Source organism: Lissotriton helveticus, chromosome 4_1 (genome assembly GCF_964261635.1).
Source record: "Lissotriton helveticus chromosome 4_1, aLisHel1.1, whole genome shotgun sequence".
Lineage (NCBI taxonomy): Eukaryota > Metazoa > Chordata > Amphibia > Caudata > Salamandridae > Lissotriton > Lissotriton helveticus.
In genome coordinates, this window is record NC_136063.1 from 1455103352 (window position 1) to 1455118911 (window position 15560).

Consider the following 15560-nt stretch of genomic DNA (forward strand, 5'->3'; position numbering starts at 1 on the left):
TTCTAAGTCACCAGTGTCAATCAGTACTGTAAAGGATTCAATCAGTTTGATAACTTTAGGGCTGGCCAGTGGTCCAAACCATTATCTGTTGCAGGTTTAAGGCTTTTAAATCTTTGTTGGGTGCATTGTTTGGAGATCTGGTTTCTGGGATGCATCTCCAATGGGTACGAGTTCCTTCACACTTCCCATGGTTTGGACGTCTTTGCAAAAAAAAAAAAAAAAGGCTTTCCCATTCTGTGGTATTATCAGTTCGACTGAAAACTACGTGTCTTGGTATTGCATTTGGCAGAGTTTCCTGACAGCAAGAAATGTTCCACAAGCCTGTTGTAATAAAGACTATTGATGTCTTTCCATTGTCAATTATCAGAATCCTAGAATAAACTTTTTGCAATATTATATTTCCCAATCATGTAATCTTTTTTTGTGACCAGTCTGGCAGAGAATCCTGGCAGCAGGAGAGGAACCTTTTCTACTGAGAAAAATTTTGACAGGTCATGTGGTACCACAACCTTAGACAATTAGTCTCAAGAAATCATCTGTGCTATGTTCGTCAGTGTGCTCAGGCAGACCTACCACTCTGATGAGGTTTCTGTTGGACCAACCTTCAGTCCTGAATTTTAAGAACCACACTGTGTCCTGCAAGTCTGATCTGATTATGGAAATAGTCAATCCTTGGTGCCTATTCGGTTAGCAATTCTGTTAGCACTGCTTCAGTCACCCTATGCTCTCCGACAGTTTATGTTGGTAGGCCTGCAGCAAGCTCAAATCAATTGATACTGTATCTGTTTTTGTCTCAAGTGCACTAAGACTCTTGCATGGGTGGAAGAATGCGGCTAGATGGTCTGTGGCCACATTGGAAAAACCAACTCTGTCTAGTATTGATTTGGACGTTCCTACCCGGCCAGCTCCAGCTGGCCCACCAAAGTAGTTCTGGTGCAAATGTTTCAGTTTGATTAACATATAGATTGTATACATAATCCACAGTAGAAGTGGTTCAGTCCATTCACTGGCATCGTGAAGGCGCAGTTGGGGAGGCTCACTGCTAAGAAGTCCTTACAAGAGATTCAGAAGAAATTCCGTAATTGGAGGAGTCCGAGATCTCATTACTGCCATACTTCCAATGAGCATCAGTATTCAGGTCCCATCTTAAAGGGGAGCCGGTTCCTGAAATATCTGTGTTTTGCCTAAGTAGGCCTTTTTTCTGCCAGTTGAAGGTGAGACAAATGGATCAGAATGCCACTATATCACGCCCCACCCATCCAGTCAGGCGGGTAACTGGGTAAGGTGAAAGGGTGCACTCAGTGTACACTTTGGCTTGAAAGGCTCCTAATTGGCCTTTTGTGGCCACATTCACCCCATTCTATTGGCTCTGATCTCTACAGCGAACAGGGTAAGCCCCTTAGTCTACCCCAGTGTTGTTGCCTTGGTCTGTTCCCAATAACATCTCGTGTGGGCTTCTCTGGGGCACTGTGTCACTCTTCAATAGCTGTTGGAAACAAACCATCTTGGCTGTAGTTAGCAGGCTGAGCACCAGGGATACGGAGTCATCTATTTTAGCAGGCGTATCACTGCTTCAAAGATACAACATACTGTATTTCGGGTGCCATTTCTCTCTTATCGTCGGTAAATGTCGGAAATGGCCGACTTGTCTGTGGAGTCTGATGGATATCGGGGGCGAGTGCAAGAATCACGTGTCACAGTGGTTTATAGCAAGGTTTCCTCCAAATTTGAGAGGTCGTTGTTGGATAAAGGTTTTATTATGGTGGCTGTTCTCATGAGTTAATTTAAGAATTTTCGGCACTTTATCCCAGTTCTGTTTCACCACAGTCCTCCTTTGGTTTTCTGTAAAAATCCACCTGGCTGTTTCCACCCTGCTACTCTTTAAGCCTCAGAGGGAGCCTGGTAGTTTTCCCGCGTTACCAGTGTGCGTGTTGGTTTTCAAGTTCCCGTAAAAGATCTGTCCAGTCCCTCTGAATCCATCCTAGCTCTCCAACAGCCTTTCTTTTTGTCACTTTCTCCTTCACTCAGAATGTTTAATCTTCTGCCACAACACTTCTTGCCTACTTCATTCTCCAAATAACAACCAGGTACCATTTTACTAGATTCCCTTTTCATTTTACATGCCATCAGCATCATATATCCCACCAGTTTCCTTTCTTCATCTTTAAAGATTTTCTGAGATGCAGATATTTATATCACAATTTCACATTGACTGGTAAGATATTTCTAGGCTCTCAAAACGCTGTGCACAAGAGGTCCGCCTGCATTCAAAATGGAGGTGTCGAAATGCGAAGCAATGGGGCTCCAACACTTGTCTGAAGAACAACGAAACATCATTCAACATATTTTAGCCTTTTTCCCCATAGATTCAACATTGAATTTACAGACATGAAATTTTTAAAGCACTCAAAAAGACAAATACTTACTACCAGTAAGAGAGCATGAGGAGGAAGGGGCAGATGATGACGGCTTGAAGAATTTGCCAGTCCCTGCAGAGGGCTGCCAAGCCTGGTAGAAGGAACTGCCCCGCCATGGCAATAAAGCTGGCACCTATGGTAATCATGAACCTGTTCGTGGGGGGGCAGAGTTCGATCCCTGAAACCAAACATAAAATTGAATTATTATTCAGTGCAGGGAACACGAGCATGCGTTGCCAATCAGCTTGCAGTGCGCAGACAGCGACCAATCACTTAATTTCACCTCAGTGCTAAGTTCTAGAACGCTGGCCTGAATGCCTTTTTTGTTTACATTCATGCTGCAGTCATTCAACGAAATGTGAATTTCTCTGGCTAAGCAATATACTTTATTCTTTTGGAGTACTCTTAATCGTATACAATTTATATTTATTAAAGCTTTTTTTTTTATCAGGCACATGACGAGTGCTACGGTACTTCAGCAATAAAAGTATAAAAACATACAAGAAAGTGAGTAATGTAAATATGGTTGTCAAAACATAAAATAATGAGTATAGTATATACAATACAGCATAACACATGATTCTCCAACTTGTACAATATAACACCTTTTATGCTCCATAATCTTTATTAATCATATATAAATGTGTGCAAATATGTGGCCATATACGTGTACAGAGGTCACGATTTCGATAACTGAAGCATAACCACTTGTTTGATGGTTATTCATGTTAACTCATGCTAACTAAATGATTGTTCTAACTACAAACAGGCCTCTGGGGCCTGAAGCTTGTATTGATGATTTAAAGTTGTTTTCGAAATTATGCTTTCATGTATTTTTTCTTCCTTTGCAGGAACCTGATAACCTTGAATAGCTAAGAAGAGTAGCTCATGGTTTTGTTTGTACAGAAGTTAGTTTAATTGATAGCCTGCTGTGATTCACATGGTGTGTAGGAAATGAGAAGATCCTCCTGTATCAGGCGGACCAGGCTTTTTCTATGCTCAAGGTCGTGCAGCTGTTTGACCCTTTAGTTGACGGTGGGAAAGTAGGGAGTCTACCTGCTCCCGGATGACGGTATAACCAGATTGGCACCACCTTTGAGAAGTACGTGGGAAAGAGTGCTGAATGAATTGTATTATTTTAACGGTGTGTTCCTTTAGTTAGAGATCATATCTTGACTTTGCTGAGGGAAGACTTTTCTCTAACTCTGATACTGGAGGCCCCATCTTTCTGAGCCCTCGAGTTCCACTCTTGAATATTTCTGCCATTTACTTTGAACCATAACTTGGTTCATTTCTGGCTGACACCTTCCACTCAGATTTCGCCTTTTGCTACTTCCAGATGTTTTATTTAGACTAGGGGAGTTCCTTTATGCAACTGATATATACTCCATTTTGCATTTTATATGGTATTATGATTTGCATTGTCCTTTACATGACATATTAAGGAGGACTGATTAACAATACTGAATTTTATGCTTATTTTATTGACCGAGTTTTGTAAATGAATAAGATCTATAACTGACTAATTTGCTTATAAACCTTTATGGTCGGAAACCACTTTCTCTATATTTTTGGGGAAGTCAAATTGGTTTTTACAGTAAACCTTTGCCATAAATCCGGTCGGGACGAAAGCTACAGAAGATAAAGCCAGTAAGAAATACCCTAATTATGATCCCAAATCATTCTCTTTTTTTAGTTTGAATTGCCGTTCTCTACCTAGGCACAAGACTGAGATTTTTAATTTATTATTAGATGAGACACCTGATGCCATGACATAACTGAAACGTGGCTCCAAGAAAGCTCCGGACCTGATATTGCTATGGCTCTCCCGGAATCATACGCGATTTGACCGGAAAAATAAGTTAGGTGGAGGAATAGCAATCATTTTAAAAAAAATGTACAACTGCGAATTTAACAAACTCCCATGCCCCGGCTGTGAAGGCGCTACTTTTAAACTTATTCTTGCCCCAAGCTTCACCTTCTCAGGAGCGCTTATTTATCGACCGCCAGGTGCGGCGTCAAACTGGTTGACTAATATGTCACAATATATTGGCCCCTTAGTAATGAAAGCTGCTAATTTCACAATCCTTGGTGATATGAACTTACATTTGGATAAAGAGGATTGTATAAATGCCACAGAACTTATTGCTGATCTAGCGTCCCTTAACTTAATTCTGAAAAACTCGGGACCTACACATACCGCCGGTCATTTATTGGATGCCATTTTTTCCAATATTAATAACATTGTCACCCTCCCTGCCCTGCCCATTCCCTGGTCCGACCACTTTCCTATTACATTTTCTTTTCAAGTGCATTCGTCGAATAAGGACATAACTTCGGCACCAACTCATCTTATTAGGAAGTGGAAAAAATTAGATATTAACTTCCTCCACAATTTTTTTAGAAGATCATATACCATGCACCAAGTTAAGGGTACAAGATTTATCGACATCAGTCCAAGAATGGCTCATGATAGCCATTGACACATGTTTACCTAAAACAAAGTTAAAAGGCAACAATCAGCGTCCCCCTGCTCCGTGGTTTAACGAAATCTTAAAACAAGAAAAAACCAAATGTAAAAATGCTGAGCGTCAGTGGAGGAAGACCTATTCTTTAGAAGCTAAGAAAGAATATAAAATTAAATTAACACACTACCAAATGATGTGTAGTAAAGCCAAAGCTGAATTTGTATGTACCAAAATCACAGAGGCCCTAAGCCAATCAAAAACTCTTTTTAAAATAGTGAAAGAGTTGGCGGGTTCAAATACCTCACAAACCTCGCCAGACCTCAATAAAACACAGTGTGATCAACTAGCCAATTTCTTTATTAATAAAGTGGATAAAATATATCAGGGCATTGAGCAAGCTCAAAATGCAAATCTGAATGATCTTAATACCTTTCCTGATAAACTGAACAACCAAATTGATACAATAGACCCTAGTGTCCAAGATAACTCCATCGCCACATTAGAAAACTGGCCTATGCTTAACACCGATACCGTTGTTGATTTACTCGATACGATTAAATCAGGTTCGCCTAAAGACCCTTTGCCATGCTCAGTCATAAAACAACTAAATAAGAAAGCTTTGACTGTTATTACCGATCTCTTACATTTATCTCTTCAGGAAGAACATGTACCTGATGAATGGAAACATGCAATGATTCATCCCCTGTTGAAAAAGAGCGATGCCGACCCAAACCTGTCATCTAACTTTCGGCCAATATCCCTTCTGCCCATTTTTGCAGAAATTCTGGAGAAACATGTTCACCGTTCTCTCACGGAATTTATTACCACTCATGATTTGTTGCCTCCCCACCAATCAGGATTTCGCTCTGGTTTCTCTACTGAGACTACCTTGCTTGGTGTAACAGAGAATATCCGAGCCTTGATGGATAGAGGAGAAACAGTGGCACTAGTGCTTCTTGACCTTAGTGCCGCAGTTGACACTGTGTCACATGCGGTACTTATGCGGACATTCCACTCAATAAGCATTCGTGGTGCTGCCATTAACTGGATTAAATCATTGTTAGAAAATCGTACGTTCCAAGTCTACTCCCAATCCGCTTGTTCAGACACCATGACTTTTAAACATTGAGTACCACAAGGCTCGATTTTAAGTCCGTTACTTTTTAACTTATACATGAGCCCGCTTGCTAAAGTAGTAGATGAGGCTAGATTACAAATGTTTTCATATGCTGACGACTCAGCTTCTCTTCTCTCTTTCCGCTGCCGGAAATGATAATCCCTCTATTTTAAAAATAGGTTTAGGAAAGATCGCAAGGTGGATGCAAAAGAAAAACTTTCTCAAGCTATACGGTGAAAAAACCGAGCTAATTGTTCGGGGAAAAAACAAAGAACTCTGGGGACCCAACATTGGCCATCGGAAATGGGTACTCTCCCCATCCCAACTACACAAGCTCAAAATCTAGGTGTTATAATCGACGACTCGTTAAATATGCACCAGCAAGCTGTGAAGACCTCGGCCACTTGCTTTGCAATATTAAAATGGCTAAAAAAAATTGCTGGATGCTACCGGAACACACCAAGAAAACAGTCATCAATGCCTTAATAACATCTAGGCTTGATTATGGCAATGTTTTATACTTGGGAGCAAAAAAGGCAACGATCCGTAGACTACAAACAGTGCAAAATGCAGCTGCAAGACTGTTATGGAAAATCCCCATCTCCTCACCCACCTCAAAATACATCCGTGAACTGCACTGGCTGAGATTAGAGAATTGGGTCAAATTTAAATCCTTATGCTTTATGCATAAGATCTTCACTAAAACAGCCCCCAAGTATCTACAAAAACTAGTTCGTCTATATCAACCCTCTTGGGCCTTGAGATCTGCAACAGCCACTCACTTTGTTATCCCTAAAACCAAACTTGCACGTATGGGTGGTAAATCTTTTGCCTTCCTTGGACCCTCACTTTGGAACGCCATGCCACTTGCTCTGCGATCAGAGGTGAGATATATGAAATTCAGAAAAGCCCTAAAAACATGGCTATTCAACATCTAATATGCCTGTCCAGTTATCTACTATTGAATCACTAGCGCCGGGAAACCCTTTGTTGGGTAGCTGTTGCGCTATATAAGTTAAATAAATAAGTTTAATAAATAAAACTGAATTTAATGTTCTGATGGTAGCTCCCAGAATAATACACTTTCAACTAATAAATAACAGTTCTTACGACCAGTGGCTCAATCTGTTTGACGACTACACCAGAGCCAGACAGTATAGACTATTGCGCTGCATCAAATGGTAAGAGTAAAATGTTCATATTTCTCAGTATATATATACTGAGAATCGCCAGTAGGTAGTTATAGTTAGGACATAGTTTCCATAGGAAAGGCCTTTTTGACTTGCCTATAACTTTGGTGTAGTTTGACCAATCTTGAACTTTTCCCAATAACTGGCAAGGTAGGTTCTGGTTGCCATGGAAGGTTTAGGGGTGATCTGTGCAGTGGGGACCGAGAATTTGGGGCGCAAATTAAGGGTGCGTTTGTAATGTTAATTCTAAAAGGAACCTTTAGCCACACCTACAGCCCGACCCGCTGAACGGACTTACACCAAATTTGGCAGGGAGGTAGATGTTGGTTCAAGGAAGTGCCTATTTGGTGTAAATCTGTGTAGTATGTTTTGCGAATTTTAACCCGAAACTTCTAGTGATCTCAGATTATCGATATTTTGCATCGGCTTCGCAAGTAATAGTGAACGTGCGCCTTAACGGGAATCTGGCAGGACGGAACTTCAACCGAAAGTTGCGGCTGCCCTTTTATTGATCAGGAACGGTTCCCCCGGGGCTGAACATTTCTGAAAAAGCTAACATGAGTGGTCAGGGTTAAGCATTAGCGTAAAATCCGTTCCGCTCGGGATTTTGCGGATTTTCGGCAAATTCGCAATTCGCGAACTCTCGCGAACTTACCGAAAATTCGTAAAATCCGTGCGAAGCGGATTTTTTGCTTGGTCACACTTGCCAACTAGAATACTATACAATTTCGCGGGAGTAAACACTTGCGAACACGTAGATGCGGCGGGCAGCGACAATCTCGCAATTGCGAGATTGCAAAATTTGCAATTTCGCACAAGAAATCCACCAGAAGGCAGCATAAACCTTGAAAATTATGATTTTTATCAGAATAACTCCTCAGGTTGACATTTGCCTGCACTTTTTCTTTGCAAGGAATCCATTTTGGGGGAAGGGGGGATGGGATGAAGGAAGTGCCCCACAGTCTCCAACTTCCTGTTCCTTTCCAGCAGGCTCCTCCCAGTGCTTTCTTCATGTGCTGGTCACTTTGATTTGGATCTTGACCTGGAAGGATTACTTTTTGTGGATGCTGCTGGATATTTGGATTTTTGCAAAACTGAAAGCACTCAGCAGGTGCAAAAGTTCAATCTTATCATTAGTAACCATTCCCTATAGTGCTTCCCGAGGGGCCCCTTCAGAGTTCAGTTGCCTACTTGCAACTATTCTATGACCCTGCTCTGACCCTCACAGCAGGCTCAGAGAATAGCTACAAGTAGGCCACAAAGGTCCTGTGAAAAAAAATTGCACTGCAACACAAAGCAAATTACAGATAAGGAAGCAGGTGCCAGCCAGACTGGAAGTTTAAATTCAGTGACACATTAATCAACCCCAAATTAATTCATGTTAGTTGAAGCAGGGCAGGTGTGCTTGCTTTTTTTCATCCCCATAATCTACAGTGATCAACCAACCAGAGGGTGGCAGTGGTGAACCAGAGGGTGGCATGGGTGTACCAGAGGGTGGCAGTGGTGAAACAGAGGGTGCTGTGAACCTGTGATGATGAACCAGACATAGAAACAACATAGTCGCGGCCGTTGCGAGCCGACAAGTAAGTTCGCAATTGCGAACTGGTACACAACCCTCGCGAACTGGCAGAAACCCTTGCGAACACAAAAAAAAAAGAAATCCGCAAATTCGCGGGAGTTCGCGGATTTTGCGGATTGCAAATCCGTAAATACGCAAGTTCGCGGATTTACCAATTCGCAAAATCCGCCCATGCTTAGTCGGGGTAGAGGCACTCTGACCCCATTTTTGAGAAATGTGTCCAAAATTGGTTTTTTTTTTAACTGCGTGTGATACTCGCGACACCACTGTGACCACCAGTGCGGCCCGTGTACCTTTGAAGGGACATCGCAAAGTCATTGTGAATATTGGCGAAAATAGGAATATATATATATATATATATATATATATATATATATATATATATATATATATATATCACAGAAAAAACCATAGGTTATAGACCATATATAGTTAGGAATTAGCATTTACAAAACCTTGAAAATTCACTGAAAAAACCATAGGTTATAGACCATATATAGTTAGGAATTAGCATTTAGAAAACCTTATTTTACTCACACAAAACCATTGAAATTCCATATATAGTTAGTTGCACTAACTATATATCGCGCACCCGCAATCCACTGCTGATGATGTCACATATTACATCATTCATGACATGGTCAGTGACATCACTGATGACATCACTGATGACATCTCAAATGACATCACTGATGACATCACTGATGACATCTCATTTGACATCATTCTTGTGCTAATACGATAAACCTCTTCAGACTCTAATATAACCTTAGATACACTCAGTGTATACAGACACTCACACACTGTCACTCATCCATGGAGTTACTCACACACCTAGTCAGTCATGCAAAGAAACAATCTCACCTCCATTTCCTCAACTATACAGTTGTACACACCTTACTTATTCAAACATATACTAACACATATTTACTCTCTTATACAATCCCTGATACAAGTTCACAATGATCCATACAGCCACTCACACATTCAGTGGCTCTCATGCACAGTTATTTATATATGCCAACTCTCACATGTACTGTGTTTTACATATGTACTTACTATGACATGTAGCATTGAGATATCCATTCACTCATCAATACACTCATGCACACAGTCAACCGCCCATGTAGCTTTTTCCACATGCACTCTTGAACTCATACACCTAGTGAATCAACTGCTCACACATCTATGCACAGAGTCACACACCTCCCAGCCACCCCCACACAAACTCAATCTCCCATAGAAATACTTGGGCAACCAATTAATAACACATATAGCCTCTCGTATAGCTAATGATCAACACATGCAGCAGTTTACATCACAACAGACATAATGATGCACAAATTAAGACAGTTTAGTCACTAACCCATGCATTCAGTGAGACACATTTAATCACTCACTCATACAGTCAGTCACGCACCTACTAAATCCTTCATCCAGACACTTATACATCCACTCATTCTTCAATATCTAAGACATATTTTAACTTTACAGAAACATACAGTCACTGGATGTTGTCATCAGTGATGTCATTTGAGATGTCATCAGTGATGTCATCAGTGATGTCACTGACCATGTCATGAATGATGTAATATGTGACATCATCAGCAGTGGATTGCGGGTGCGCGATATATAGTTAGTGCAACTAACTATATATGGAATTTCAATGGTTTTGTGTGAGTAAAATAAGGTTTTCTAAATGCTAATTCCTAACTATATATGGTCTATAACCTATGGTTTTTTCAGTGAATTTTCAAGGTTTTGTAAATGCTAATTCCTAACTATATATGGTCTATAACCTATGGTTTTTTCTGTGAATTTCATTGGTTTTTTAACAGCTAATATCTGTAGCTGTAAAATGTATTCTTTAAATCCAAAAATATATTTTATATGTTTATGAATAATTTTTTTTTTAAATATTTTTTTTTCTTCGTTCCCGCTTCGCGAATCGGGAAGCTTCCCGTTAGCTGACCTTGATGCCGCGAAATAGACCGCGAGCCGGTAAACGTTTCTTTACCGCAAGTGCCGCGTTAGAAAACAACATCGTGACGCCTCCCGTCCGCATGACGTTTCACGTTGTCGCGTGATACGTCATATGACGTGCTACGTTAGCGAACTGGTACGCGAAGCGAGTCGCAAAGCGCAGGTTTCTGGAAGCAAACCGGGAGGCCCTGCAAAGCGCTTAACGTAAACACAGCAAGTCATGTGACTTGGTAATAACACTTTTCATTGGTTCATTTCACTTTTGGTTTCCTAATGATGTAAGACTAGGTCATATAATCTAAAATGAACACTTTTGATTGGTTGAGAACTCTTGTTTTTCCCAAATGATGAAAATCCCTCCTTCTTTCCTCACTCTGACTTTCATCATTGTGAGAGAAAGACCCTTTGTGATCACTGAGCAATGGCTTCTTTAGTAGCTTCAGCTGGTGCTTCCCCACCACCTCCACCACATCCAAGGAAGAGTGGACCACCTGCTCAAGTTGTAATTCAACAAGAAGAAGAAGAAGAGGAACAGGAGGACGAGCACGAAGAGAGGCAGTTTTTGCCTGAGCAGCCCAGGACGTCTCACCGGAAAGAAAACTTCATTTGGCAATTTTTTTAAATTCCCAAAGGTCAGAAAAAAGTAAATGCAAGATACGTAACTTGCCTTATATGTCAAGATAGACTGTCCAGAGGGACCGACAAAAAATACAGTTTCGGAAACTACACAATGCATCGCCATATGACTAGGTGGCATCCTAACAACTACAGTGCTGCACAGTTTCGGAACGACCTAGATAATCTCCCTATTATGGCCAGAAGATCTGTTGTACCGGAAGTAACGGGACCAGAGGGCAGGGAGATGGTGCCAAATATACAAATGAGATTTGGTGATGTAAAACACACCTGCGCATTTTGCGATGGATTCATTTCCTACGGAGAAAAAAGCATCACTCTGATCAACAGAGCTATTGACTATCATATGCAAGTTTGTCCGAAACGCCCAAAATAATAAATACTTCTTTTTTTTGTTTTGTTGCTCCTGTTGAGCCCTTTACAATGAATCGTTTTCATTGCCCCCTCCAAGAAAAACCCAAAAAAATATAAAACTGTTCCGAAAAATTCAAAAACAGTAAAAAAATGTTCAGAAAAATAAAAATAAAAAGTTCTTTTCAGAACTACCTCCCCGTTATTAAAAAATTGGTACAATATTTGGAACTGTGCCAACCTCTATTTCTCTTAGTTCGCTTCCTAGTTCGCTCGCTGGTACGCGAACTGGAAGCGAACCAAAAACAGTAAGTATAAGGGAAGGAAACACACACTTATGTTAAAAGAAAGACAGCTATAGGGGAGTAAACTAGAGATACCATTACCCGTAATCCACTGCTGATGATGTCACATATTACATCATTCATGACATGCTCAGTGACATCATCAGCAGAGGATTGCGGGTTTTTTGGCAACATGCCTTATCCACGGTTTAATAACGCTGCCTTTTGCTTTATATAAGTTTTCAAATTGTATGAAATATATACCAATAGGTCGTTATGAACCTTTAGGTAGTGCTTTTCTTCATGAGGTCTGGTCGCTTCCATACACATACAGATGTTTCAAAGATGATCAAGAAGTTTATCTGAATGGAGAGGAATGCACTGAGACGCCAGATCATTCACTAATGTGTAGGCACATACAGTTACACGATTCATGCAACAAACACCGACCAAATATGGCTTGCGTGTTGCAAGGCACGCCAGTTCCTGCTATCATCCCCACGTTCAAGTTGTTGGAAAATGGTAGTTATTTGATGCTCAATAATGAAGATTGTTCTGAGTTAATTAAAAGTATTCCTTTTATCGTAACAGTAAGTGAACGGGTTATTTGCTGCAGAAATGTTCTATTTCCTCCCACACATGAACATAGGGAGTTTTCAATCTGGCCACAAATACCAACCTTGGGACACGTTTCAACGGCATGGCAAGAATAAGAGCTCTTTTGTCTCAGAGAGAGGTGGCCTTGAGTTCGGCCCGTGAAACTTTCGTACTTCACATAGCGAACACCCGTACACAGGTTTGCCTTTCAATTTCAGCAACATGTTTCCGACTATCTTTAACGCATCCTCCACAAAATCCCTGGCACACTTTTTTAAAGTTGTTACCAGTGGTCTCGTGACTTCATTTGAGAAAATCTTTGGAGTCATCCCTGCTTCCTTTCATTGTATTTTCTGCACTCTGGTTCGTGGATTGGCATTTTTACTTGCATTACCAGCGGACGCTCTTGTGCTTTTTTACATTTTTAAATATGGATGTCCCTCCTATGCAACCTCCGACCCTGCAGCTGCTGACACTGTTCCGCAATCGCATGCTAGAATATTATGGCACAATGCCGTTGGCGATATTAAGCACGGCATATGGATTATCTTTTCGGTTCTCCTACTTCACCTGTGTCCAGCCTGTATTTCACTGCCTGACCTGTGATTTCGATTGGGCCATTGATTTGTGTCTCTGCGGACCGGTTTCTCCTGACGTCGACTTTAATCAGCTGATGACTCCTATCATTACTCACGAGTTGGTTTGTCCTGGCGAAAGGATTATGGCTGTGGCATTGATGCATGGACTACTTGGTCCCTGGAATTTACTGGCGGCAGCACAGTCTTTCTTGGAACAGAGCTTTCTTGAAAACCCACCGAGCTGTCCTCTGATGGTGATAGAGGATCCGGTGCTGGGAGAGCACGTATGTTCTTTTCCGCTTTTAAATTGGATGGCTGAACTGTTTTCGGATGAAGACGGTGACTTCCTATTGGAGGCTGTTGCAGCTTATTTTGCATACACAGTTATGTCATAGACCTTTTTCATGTTTGATATGCTGAGTACTAGCATTTCATTGACAATTCATTGACTTATTTGTCAAGTTTTTATTATTTACCTTGCCTATTGGCTTAAGACTCGATAAAGTACTTGGCTGTTTTATTTTTCTTTAGCATTAAATTTTCCTAGTTTTTAATGCTTTACCTTGCGGACCGTCCACATATAAACTTGCAATCTGCTCTCATGAGATGGCACTTCTATTATCTTATTCAGTTCGTTTCCGGATCATGAGGAGGTGTCATCTAGGTCCTGGATATCTTTACACCGTGTTAAGTTAGCATGGGCTCATTACCGGTTTAAACGCCATTTTTCCTTTTTTGCAACTTCTGCACACGACACTTAGTTGTTGCTTTAGCTTTCCACCTAGTAGTTCATCGTGGTTTACATGAGAATAATATGTTATTGGTCTACTATCTGCTTTACTTGTTAAACTATATCTGTACAGCGAGTGCTAAAGTTTCAAGAACAACACGATACAGAATTGTTATGAGGTCTGATCTCCACGACTTCATACTCATAACATAAGTGCAACTTCTGCCAATTCTGGGCATGAGGCGGGTTTTATATTGCTTTGCCGAACACACATACACAACAGTTGATGCGGTTCACATGAAGAGAGAGCTGGTGTATGCTGATGTGATTCCTTCAAATCTAAGACACTAAAGTATGGGCACGCCCTAAACCAACACAAAGAGACCTTCTTAGCAAATAATATAATATGTGTATTAGGGAGGGTGAGATATAAGCAGCCGCGGGCCGTGGAGGGAGTTACGATGGGGCAGGGAGGCGGGGAGGGGGAGAAGCAGGGTGGAGCCCTCTCTACCTTGCCCCTCCCCCTCCCCGCCTCCCTGCCCCACCGTAACTCCCTCCACGGCCCGCGGCTGCTTATAAGTGTTGCTAACTCTTATTCATTTACAGCATGTTAACATACTGTCACCATTCGCTTTTTATGTACTAGTAACTATGCTGGTAATTTTGCTACTGATAATATGTGTACTTGTATTCTCCACCCTGCTTCTCCCCCTCCCCGCCTCCCTGCCTCACCGTAACTCCCTCCACGGCCCGCGGCTGCTTATAAGTGTTGCTAACTCTTATTCATTTACAGCATGTTAACATACTATCACCATTCGCTTTTTATGTACTAGTAACTATGCTGGTAATTTTGCTACTGATAATATGTGTACTTTTATTATCTAAGGTACTACGCCTGAGAAGACGGCATTAGTAAATAAACATTTCAAATACACATCTGTTCTTCTTAACTCCATGTTCTGGTTTCTAAGAAATCTATAACGACCGACTGTTCATGAGTTCCACGTATCCTGAGGTACTATAAGTTCATATTCTGGATTGTCTAAACATTGAGAGTTTGTTATATCCAATGTGACACTGTACCTAGCTTGCTAAATAGTTTTTGATTACTAACGTGAGTTTTGGGACACCCTAATTCGCCGAGGTTCCAATCCTCTGTCCACAGTTCTGTGTGAGAACAGAAACCCTGCGACAGGGGCACCCCCGACCCTTGCTGGAGCTTCATCACACTTGCGATACAACTCCAGCAATGCATTCGCCGAGGTTCCAATCCTCTGTCCACAGTTCTGTGTGAGAACAGAAACCCTGCGACAGGGGCACCCCCGACCCTTGCTGGAGCTTCATCACACTTGCGATACAACTCCAGCAATGCGCCACCTTTACGGCACAGATACATCACGCATCTGTGCTGTTTTTGCCCCATGATGCGCCGCATTGTAAATGCAGCACACCATAGGTGACGGAACAGCGGCACAGAATGACTAACACATCCCTGGTGATGCGCCAGTCATCATAAATGTATCCCTATGCTTCTTATCTTGTTAGAGATGAACCGCCATATGTATCATCAAAGTTATTTGCATTTCCTAAATAGCGAACTTTAAGGAATAAATAGCGATTCTTTACCATT

The 15560-nt window shown here is 41.3% G+C and overlaps 1 protein-coding gene across 1 annotated transcript in view; it reads right to left on the bottom strand.

The window, feature by feature from the left end:
- SLC22A23 (solute carrier family 22 member 23) overlaps nucleotides 1-15560 on the bottom strand; it is a 610381-nt gene that overhangs the window by 151903 nt on the left and 442918 nt on the right. Inside the window, exon 4 of the mRNA XM_078688041.1 lies at nucleotides 2427-2595. Coding sequence (XP_078544167.1) covers nucleotides 2427-2595 — 169 coding nt within the window. The remainder of the gene's footprint in view (nucleotides 1-2426; nucleotides 2596-15560) is intronic.